Here is a 10851-nt window from a genome sequence, read left to right as displayed (position 1 = left end):
GAGTCCCACACAGCACGGCAGACCTCTCCTGTCGTGCCCGCTGCTCCCCCAGCAGTGTATTTCTGTCATCTGCCAGTGTATTTTGTCAGCAGGTTCATCCCCACTGTCTCTGGTGAATCCTCTCACCCTCTTGCACCTCTGGCCTGTACCCCAGTTCTTGTATAAAAATAAATAAATCTTAAAAAAAAATACCTGACAGGCTAAGTGCACCCTGGATTTTCTTTCAGTTCACTTATGTCTTCAGACATCATAATTTTGAGCTATCATTTCCTCATGTTCTTTAAAATCCCTTTTGAATTCTAACTGAAATTGTGTTGACTTTATGGATTATTAGTAGGTGAATTGTTTTTGTTTTTGTTTTTTTTTTTTTTTTTTGCAGTATTGGTTTCACCAGCCAGAAACATTTTGCATGTGTTTCTCACATATAAGAGACACTATCTGGTATTTGTCTTTTGAAGGAGAAACAAGGTGTCACTCATATGTGGAATATAGAGAAACAAAATAAAGGGCCAGATAAAGCCAAACCAATAACAAACCCTTTAAATTGGATAGTCTTTCATTTATGTATCTCAGTAAAATTTTATAGCTTTCCTCATGCAAGTCCCACTTTTTATTTTTAGGTTAAGTTCTAGAAGCTTTTAATATTTTCTTGCCATTATGAGTGGGATTTTTTTCCTACACTAAATCATTTAAATAATTACAACTGATTTGGGGACTTACTGGTAATATATATATATAATTTATACTTTATTTATATTTATATATATTTATCTATATTTTAATATAGATATATATTTTAAAAACAGCTACCATAAGATATATTTGGGTGATTTCCTAGTAAAAAATTAGATCTGGGTAGAACTTCCTGAATAATGAAAATAACAGTAAATGCTTGCATTCTTTTATTGTTCACTACATGGTTGGAATGCCTTTCCTCTTTCAATTAAGATAGGCTGTGAGCTGTGTGTTTTCGATAGCAATTCTAACAGCTTAAACCTTTAAAAAAAATCAGGAATAGATATTGATTGTAATTGAAAACTTTTCAATATCTACAGAGAAGCTTTTTTTTCCTCCTTGACCTATTGATAGAGCTCCTGATTTTGAGGAATCCTTGTAGTCCTAAAAAAAAAATTCCTTATTGGTCACAGTGTATATTCTTCTTCTACTAAACTCTTAAAATCAATGGCATTTTCTTTTGGATTATGGCACCTGTTTTACTGGGTGAGCCGTGCACACAGAATACACTGGGGTTTGAATCTTGGCCTTTTATTTTCTTGGCTATTAGCTCTACTTCTCAAGTAGAGATACCCAAATGTTTTTCTTTATCAAGTTTCAGATTCCTTTTTTTTTTTTTAACGTTTCAGATTCTTAATTGCCTAAATTGATATCCCCACTTAGGTCTCCTAGCTGGAGCAAAGTTAATATGTCCAAATTAAAACTCTTGGTTTCCTCTCCTGAGCAAAACCTTCCACCAGTTTCCCCTATTTCAGTAGATGGCATGGTCACCAAAGCCACACATATACCTATTCTATCCATTTTGTCAGCAGGTTCATCCTGAGGTACTGACATCTTTATAATGCTAAATTATCCCAATCAAGACCATGGAACACCTTCTGATCTTTGTAGATCATTTTTTTATATTCTTTACAGCAATTTTTAAAAATTTCCTCAGTATGTCAGCCTGAACACTTCACAGTTTGGGTGACTATTGTGTATGTCTTACTTAATTTTTTTTTCTAGTCAATTACCACTAGTGTAGAGAAGTGCTATTGATACTTGTAGGCCAATTTTGTGTCCCAAGACCTCGCTGAACTCTAGTACTACATCTCATGTTGCTTCTGTTGATTTTCTATGTGTGTCATCACATTAATTGCACACAGTAGCTCTAGAGCTCCTTCCTTGTGTTACTTGCTGCTGTTACTTCTTCTCTTTGTCTTTATTGCCGGTTTATGGTCCTTCCTCAGCTCCAGACTCACCAAACTAACTGTGTACTGCTATCTCTTGTCACACATGTCACTTAATAACAGTCCTGTCAAAGCCAAGCCCCTCATTTATGTCCCTGCAGAGGTGCTCCAACTCTGTGTTCTGTGTCCACAGTCACCCAGTCCAGAAACCTGGGTGTCCTTCAACTCTTCTAGACCCTTGCCTTCCACATCAAGCAACAAGCCCTCGAGAAACTACCTTCTTTATCAGATCACCACTGCTCTGCTTTCCGGGGCAAGACCACTTTCTTCTACTTTGATCACTGCGGTTGCCTTCTAACTAGTTTTCCTGCTTACACACACACACACCCACACACACACACACACACACAGAGTCCCCACTCCATTCTCCCCAATGTTCTTTCTAAGATGTCTTCAGTGGCTATCCAGGGTCTTTAAGATCAAGCCCACCCTCTTAATATGCCTTATAATTTGTCTGACAATATGACCTAGCCTCTCTTGGGAATGAAAGTGGCACCATAGGAACAATAACTATATCTGTCCTGGGCAAGTCAGGGTGTCTGCTCTCCTGGCCTATAAGGCTCTTTGTCACCTCTCCACTGTGCATGGAAACTCCACTCCCACGAAACACCGCAGTCCCCAGACCTGCCATGGTTCACTCTCCCCACCTGTCTTCACTTGCTCTGTGCCCAGCCCTTCCTTCCCTCAGGTCCCTTTCTGCTCCCCAGCTGTGTGGTGTCAGCCCTTGCTCAGATGTCCACAAGAGCTTACAGAGCTGTAACTCTCGCAATCTTGACTGATGCACGTTCAAAGCTAAAGTCAGTGTTATTTCCCTTACAGCCACCTCTTCCTCCTGCCTTTTCTTTTCCTGTAACGTTTTCATCCAGACAGCATCCCCTTGGTCGCTGGCACATGAAATAAATATTTCACTGAATCGAAGATGCCTGACAGCTAGCCATTACCTAAAAGAATGTTTTTGAAAATTCATAAATATGCATCACTTTAAATATCCATGTAATATTTAGTTTTTTATGCTTTTTTATATTGGTTATTTTTATGCTTTATTATAGATGTTTTCACACTCACCTATTCAATCAGCATTTATTTTGCATGTGTGTCAGGGACTAGTGGAGGCGTTAGGGACATTGATATGGACAAAGCAAAACTCCCGCCCTGGGGGCAATGAAACCGGGTCAGGGGATAGCATGGTGGTGGGGACAACCCCTCTGAGATAGACATTATTGCTGACTTGAGCCTAGTAAGCTGCTGGCTTCAGCAGCAGCAAATGCAAAGGCCTGAGGTGGAAAAGTGCTTGCTGGGTGGGGAGAGGCAGGCAGCTGGAGCCAGGTGGTGTGGGGGCCTAGCCAGCATGGTGAGGGCTTTATGCTTTATCCTGGGCATGAATGAGTGCCAAGTGCCGCTTAGGGACACGGCGAGTGGCATAGTGTGACCTGCATATTAAAAGGCTCTCTTAGGCTGCTGAGTGCAGAACACACAATGGAAGGCAGAGGCGGGAGTGAGAGAGGTAGGGGGTGTCAGACCCTGTCAAAGGATGTTGAGAAGTAATAGAGGCGTCACCTACGATAGGAAAATATGATTGGCTGCAGGATTTAGGATTGCTTTTTCAGGTGGGTCTGATAAAATAAAGTCTTTGCTGATAGAGTCAGTATGTACTGTGAGAAAAAGAAAATTCAAGAACTACTCTGTGTTATTGGCTGGGTTTGGTTCATTGGGGTGAATAGAAAAAAGGGTGGCATAAAAATCCTTTAGCTGGGGAATGACTGACTGAGGGGATAATCCCTAGTTCAGTTCCTTGAGGTATTTGAACTGACAGGAGAACAACATGAACAATAAGCAAACAATAAATAATAGATGGAGGCCAAGAGCTGGGTCCCTTGAGCAAAAGGAGATTAGATCAAGGGAGCAGGCTGCAAAGGCTGGGGAGCCAGGAAATGTTCGTCCAGAAAGGAGGCTGGACAGCATGTCCCTGAACCCTGCCCTCTGACCCTTCCCCCAGAAGAGGTCCAGAAATTTCTAATTGGCATAATCTAAGAGTTTAACTTGGTTTGTAACTTTCAGATGTATTTTTGTTTACCTCTAACCACCAAGGCATTTCAATAATGATGGTAGAAACATAAACAGGATATTTATTCATTTGTTTAATCATTCTTTGTCCTCTGAATATTATCCTATTTAGTCATTAGCTCTGAAGGATATAAAAGTAATTTTCCAGTGTCTGATACCACTTTGATTGGAAGATAATCCCAATGCAGGGGATTAGACTGCCATCCGTGGTGCAGTGTGTGCCATTTGATTTAATGGCACATGATGTTTTGGAGCATATGGTTTGACATGGGGTACAGCATAAACTGTTTACTAATCATCCTATTATGTGTCTTTGATCTCTGCCCTTGGAACTGCGCTCCCAAGGCAAATGACATCTCTAATCTGAAAGGAGATTTTTAACTTAATGAGTATGCATTTGGCAAAGCATCATAAATGAGTTGGGATATTTGGCTTATATTTTCCTAACCTCTATTTAGCCCTTTCATGTAAGACATGCATCTTTTGTATCAAAAACTGGAAACCACTAGGGCCTCCCCGGTGGCGCAGCGGTTGAGCGCTGGGTTGCGAAGCTGCCTGCAGCCTCTGCAGCCGGTTCGATCCCCGGCTGCTCCCCGGCCACCGGAGGAGGGTCCCACATGGCGAGCAGACCTCTCCTGCTGCCCGCTGCTCCCCTCAGCAGTGTACTTCGGTCCTTCTGCCTGCTCTGCTCCCCGCTCTGGCTCTGGTGAATTCTCTCACCCTCCTGCGCTTCTGACTGTACCCAGTGCATGTATAAACCAAACAAACAAACAAATAATAAATAAATAAATAAATAAGACATGCCTCTAGAAAATTAAAAAAAAAAAAAAAAAAAAAAAACTGGAAACCACTAAATGCTGAACTAAAACTCATTTGGTGAGTGACTGCCAAAACAGCCATTCTTACCCAATGTTGAGCAGCCCTGCCTGTCTGTCCATGGAGAGGAAGTTGAATTTACAGGTGACCTTGCAAAATTCTGCATGTTTCCTGTTTTCAAAAAAAAAAAAATTGTATTGCGAATTCCTTTTAGGAAATTCTTGTTTGCACAAAGATGCTCAGGGGTTATTAATCCTTTCACTTAACAAATATCTATTGTGTGCCTGCTCTGTGCCAGGCACTGCCCTAGCCCCTGAGGAGCGAGGAAAGAAGACATGAGCTGGCTGCTTACTATTTCATTAACTGCAGCACCCATTGTTGGGGGCTTAGGGACCTTCCTAACTAGGCATTACACCCATGAGACTGCCATAGGGACCACCCCATGGTCCTCGAAGTAGTCCACACAGCACCCTGGGACACTCCCAGCACTCCCAGCCCCCACAGATAATGCTCCAGGTGCCAAGGGAGTGAGATTCATATTGGTGGGTAAGGGGTTCCATTGGCTCCCCAGCCTTTGCAGCCTGCTCCCTTGATCTAATCTCCCACTGGAGCCCATATCCCTCATAACAGCCCGGGGGGCACAGGTTCCAGAGACACACCCGTGGATGTGCCTGGTTGTAAGAATCGCTGCCCCAAAGAAGCGCAAAGCTATGGTAAAACCACCAGGTGTTTACATTTCTCCCAGTCCAGAAGCAGTGTTATCAATCAGTGGTTATTTTTATCATAAACAATTTTGCTGGCATTCCACTTTTATCAAGTTCCCAGGAAACAGAACCAGAAATTATCTTAAGGTCAAATTTGTCCTTAGAGAACAAGAAAGAATTATGTCAACCCTTTCCTTACAACTACTTTTGCCCTAAGTGCTATGCGCCCATGCATTAAGCAGCAAATGCTAAGTGGTTTCAACATACACATAAGACACTAACACCCTCTTCATTTTGCAGATAAGTCACCATGGTGAAAAGCCACATAGGCTACTGGATGCTGGTTCTCTTTGTGGCCACATGGAGTGACGTAGGCCTCTGCAAGAAGCGCCCGAAGCCTGGAGGAGGATGGAACACTGGGGGGAGCCGATACCCGGGGCAGGGCAGTTCTGGAGGTAACCGCTACCCACCCCAGGGTGGTGGCGGCTGGGGTCAGCCCCACGGCGGTGGAGGCTGGGGTCAGCCCCACGGCGGTGGAGGCTGGGGACAGCCCCATGGTGGTGGCGGCTGGGGTCAGCCCCACGGCGGTGGAGGCTGGGGACAGCCCCATGGTGGAGGCTGGGGTCAAGGTGGTGGCACCCACAATCAGTGGAACAAGCCAAGTAAGCCAAAAACCAACATGAAGCATGTGGCAGGAGCTGCCGCCGCTGGGGCAGTCGTGGGGGGCCTCGGCGGCTACATGCTGGGGAGTGCCATGAGCAGGCCCCTCATGCACTTTGGCAATGAGTATGAGGACCGTTACTATCGTGACAACATGAACCGCTACCCCAACCAAGTGTACTACAAGCCGGTTGATCAGTACAACAACCAGAACAACTTCGTGCACGACTGTGTCAACATCACAGTCAAGCAGCACACAGTGACCACCACCACCAAGGGCGAGAACTTCACCGAGACGGACATCAAGATAATGGAGCGTGTGGTGGAGCAGATGTGCATCACCCAGTACCAGAAAGAGTACCAGGCCTCTTACCAGAGAGGGGCCAGCATGATCCTCTTCTCCTCCCCGCCTGTGATCCTCCTCATCTCTTTCCTCATCTTCCTGATAGTAGGATGAGGATAGCTTCCTGCTTTCACCGTCTTCATCTTTTATCAGGTTGGGGAGGGGGTACCTACCTGCAGCCCTTTTAGTGGTGGTGTCTTCTTGCTTCTCTCTTCGTCACCCATAGGCTAATACCCTGGCACCAATGGGCACTGGGAAATGTAGAGTAGACCAGGATGCTAGCCATGCAAGCCCCGTTCCACTGGGTCCTTCTGGGCCAGTGCTGATGCCAGGCTGATAAGAGTGTAACAGCAAATGACCACTGGCTGATCTGGGCTTATTTTTTGTCTTGTGCAATGGGTTGAGGCTCAAACAATACTCAAAATAGTCTTTAAACACTTGCCTAAAAACCTCCAACTTCTTCCCCAGCTCGAGCTCAGTACAGTAATTCCCCATCTTAGCAGTGATTACGTAGCAATTTAAAGACATTTTCTCATCTGTTTTTGAAAACCTGACTGCATTTCCCTGCTCAAGCAGCATTTCTGCCAAATTTGGAAGGAGGCCACATGATACTCATTCAGAAGCAAAACTAGAGAGCCTTGGCTCTTGGGCACAGGCTCAGCCCAAGCGGCAGCCTGTGCCTGTGTCTACAGAGACTGTGACGGTGTTTGCATTTTACGCTATGGGCTATACAGTAACAGCCACTGCACCAAGAGTGACCATTCACACAATACTAGACCCCTGGGCAGAGGATATTTTCACAGGGGATGAACACAGCCAACATGAAAGGCTTCTAGAACTGGAAAACCTCACATATAGGAGCAGTGTCTTTGGAGGCAAGCTCCTCCTGTGCCGGATGTTTAAAGTTCCCACACGTGGCATTCCTTTCTTTAATAACATAAACTGTAGATTAAGACAGTAAAAAAAAAAAATACCTTCTGAACGTTGAGAGCAAATCTCCTTTGTTTACTCAGAAACTAGAATGAATGTGACATGGTCTGGTTGAAGCCAGGAGATTTTAACATGGAAGCAGCAGCAGCTGTAAATACACCATTATCAGAGAGGATTATGTGATAATGAAAATGATTAGCACGCTAAGAAAAGGCATGCATTTCTTCATTGCTGTCTCATAATTATCAAAGAACAGAACTAGGTCGAGTCTTCAGTTGCTGTATTTGGCTTTTGAATCAGAAAATAGGAAGGCAATCAAAAAAGTCTTAGGTTGGAGATGACAGAAATTTGATCCATTCAGAGTAGAAAAAGAAATTCTGTTACCGTTGTTTAAATAAGGTAAAATTATTCCCTGGGTCGTTCAATATTGTCACGTAGCAGATATAGATTACTGTCCTACAATGTTACTGGCTTGCACTGTGCAGGTATTCTATGTAAAATATATATATATATATATGTTGCATATGACAAACTTAGAAGTTTTGGTTAGAGAAGTATCTAATGCATCACTGGTTTTTGTAAGGTACTAAATGCTTAATATGTGGGAAGCTCGTGTGTGGTCCTTAGGCTTACAATGTGCACCAAATAGTTTTGTATAAGGATCCAAAGTGGTCTTTGAAATATGCATGTACTTTATATTTTCTATATTTGTAACTTTGCATGTACCTGTTGTATAAAAAATTTACAAATGTTTAATATCTGACTAAAATTAAACAGGAGCTAAGATGAGCACGTTCTCGGAGTTTGTGATTGTGTTCTTTAGTTCCCTGTGTTGGTTGGTCCATCTGAGCAAAGTGACACTTTCAGATGTCACACCACCTGTGAAAGCCGATATGTCACATGCCACTCCTGGTCCTGCCCTCAGCCTTACAGCCACTTGCCAGCTGATCTTTGCTGCCTTTTCACACTGTCCACAGTATGTCTCAGTGGGCCTGGCCCACGCTGACTGGCAAAGGTACCTGCCTGCAGAGGAAGATAGGCTTGCCCTCTGGAAGCTATTTTCTGTCCTGGACTTGCAAGCTCTGTGAGCTCCTGTGACCATTTGCTCCTTTTGGTTTGAAATTCAACCCTGTAAGTCCAGTAGGCCACTTTGATTTGTCAAGGCCTCCCAACTTATTCTGCACTAATTTCCTGCCTTCCCAAATGTGGCACAGCCCAGATGCCCTGGGTTTTCCTTGGCAGAGCTTTTCTTCTGCACCTGTAACTTCTACCAACTAGGGTAAATCACAAGAAGTGACTAGTGATTGAAATCACCATGTTTACTAATACCTGAGCAAATGCCAATGACCTGCAGTGATCAGAGGATGAACTTTGAAAGTAGGATGGCACTTACTCATGCCTTGCTCCCTCTTGTTTGGCTAAGTACTGAGTTATTTTGTAATTGTGAAAAAGACTGGAAAGATAAAAACCACCTAGAAACTCCACCAGAGAGACAAATGATCTCTCCCTTGTGAAAAGCATTGCTCATTTATAAACAAACGTCAAAGTTAATTTAACGTCAAAATTTCTACAGCTATATTCATGCTGCCTTTTTGCCCATTTTTTCTATTAAACTCTCATTATCTGGGCCTCCCCTGGTGGCACAGTGGTTGAGCGCTGGGCTGTGGGGCTGCCTGCAGCCTCTGCAGTGCTGGTTCGATCCCCGGCCCCGGGGCAAGGGTCCCACATGGCGTGACAGACCTCTCCTGCAGCGCCCGCTGCTCCCCTCAGTAGTGTGTTTCATCAGTATACCTGTTCTTTTCCCCACTGTGGCTCTGGTGAATTCTCTCACCCTCCGGCACTTCTGACTGTACCCAGTGCTTGTATAAATAAATAAATCTTTAAAAAATAAATAAACTCTTCATTATCTGCCAATCATCATTTCTCAAATATAACCCACTGAGAAAACTTCAAAAGTTCAAAATACAAGTACTTGGGGGACCAAAATAGTAATACCCACCCCCACATTTTCTTCTTGTTACTTCCAAGTCCTGTGAGTCGTGCTAAAGGAATTTTTACTTAATTTTTTTTAAAATAGCCAACATAAAAGTAACTGAGTCTGACTCCCAGAGAGGATTCTTCCAGAGAAGAGTCAGGTGTCACTTTGTTCCCCACCCACCCTTTCAGGCATTGAGTCCCCATAAGTGCTTTCTGCCTATGCAGGCGAATTGGGATTTACTGTTTTCCACCCTGGTGGGAACCTTAATCCCAGCCAGACCCCAAGCTTCTGCAGACTTAGGTCCTGACCTTGCTGACTGACTAGCATTCTGTGCTTCATCTCCACTTGGAAAGTTTAGTTCCTCTTCCACCACCCCAAAGGCAGGGAGGATTTGTGTGCCTTAGCCACACATTTCCAGCTCTTGCACCCACCCCCCGCCCCCGCTCCGGGAGTCCTTCCATCACACATGCTTCCCTAGGCTCAGGGCAGCTGGCCCTCCTCCAAGATCCTCGCGCCTTTCCAGGTCTGCAGCACCCTCAAAGGTGAGTGTGTTCCTGGAGCTGCAGGTTCTGATTAACAGACCTAGGCTGGGCCCAAGATTCCACATTCTCACAAGCTCCTAGATGATACTGCACCCGGCATGTGGAAGCCCCCACATCCAACAGAACCTCTGAAGTTCTTACACCTGAGCTTGTGTCAGAGACCCTGAAAAATAAGAACTAGGCACTCTCCCTGGGAGGAGAGAGCAGAGAGCTGTAGGGGGGGCCTGGTGATGAGCTGTATGGAGGTGCTGAGCCCTGGCTGCCTGGTAGGGGTGCAGCACAGCTGAGCCCTGTGCCCAGGTCGTCCCGAGAGCACCGCATGCACATGAGCCACCTGCCTGATCCAAATGTCCTAGCAAAACTGCCCCCTGCCTCCCCCTCCTTCTCTAAACACAACAAAGTCATTTTCTTAATTTTTGTGTTTAGGCAAAGATAGCAGTTTTCAGTAACTCCATCCCTTGGTACCCTTACCCTACCCAGTCACCACAGAAAATCTTACAAGAACCCATTTTCCTTGCCTGTCTTGCTGGCTAGCCCATCTCTTGATTTTTTAGGGCTGCATGACTAAACTCCACAGAGAGGTAGCTTAAATAACACATGTATTTTCTCATCAGTTGGGAGGCCTGGAGTCCAAGGTCTAGGTGTCAGCAGGGGTGCCGTTTTCTGAGCCTCTTTCCTTGGCTTCTACATGGCTGACTTCTCCCTGTGCCTTCACAGGAGCCTCCTCTTTAAAGGCCCTGTCTCCAAAGACAGTCATTGGAAGGTATTGGGGATTAATACTTCAGTGTGTGAATTTTGTGGGGACCAAATGCTGTCCATAATTGCATCTTTCTAGAAATGCTACAACAGT

The 10851-nt window shown here is 44.6% G+C and overlaps 1 protein-coding gene across 1 annotated transcript; it reads left to right on the top strand.

Annotated features, from left to right (window-relative positions):
- Positions 1–5858: 5858 nt before the first annotated feature.
- On the top strand, positions 5859–6665 carry PRNP (prion protein (Kanno blood group); the record flags this gene model as incomplete). The annotated part of the gene is made up of 1 exon (XM_084247652.1): positions 5859–6665. One exon carries the CDS (start codon positions 5859–5861, stop codon positions 6663–6665), a length of 807 nt encoding a protein of 268 aa, XP_084103778.1.
- Positions 6666–10851: the final 4186 nt, after the last annotated feature.

This window comes from Talpa europaea (assembly GCF_964194135.1).
Source record: "Talpa europaea genome assembly, chromosome: 11".
Taxonomy (NCBI): domain Eukaryota; kingdom Metazoa; phylum Chordata; class Mammalia; order Eulipotyphla; family Talpidae; genus Talpa; species Talpa europaea.
This window is presented reverse-complemented; position numbering and strand designations above follow the sequence as displayed.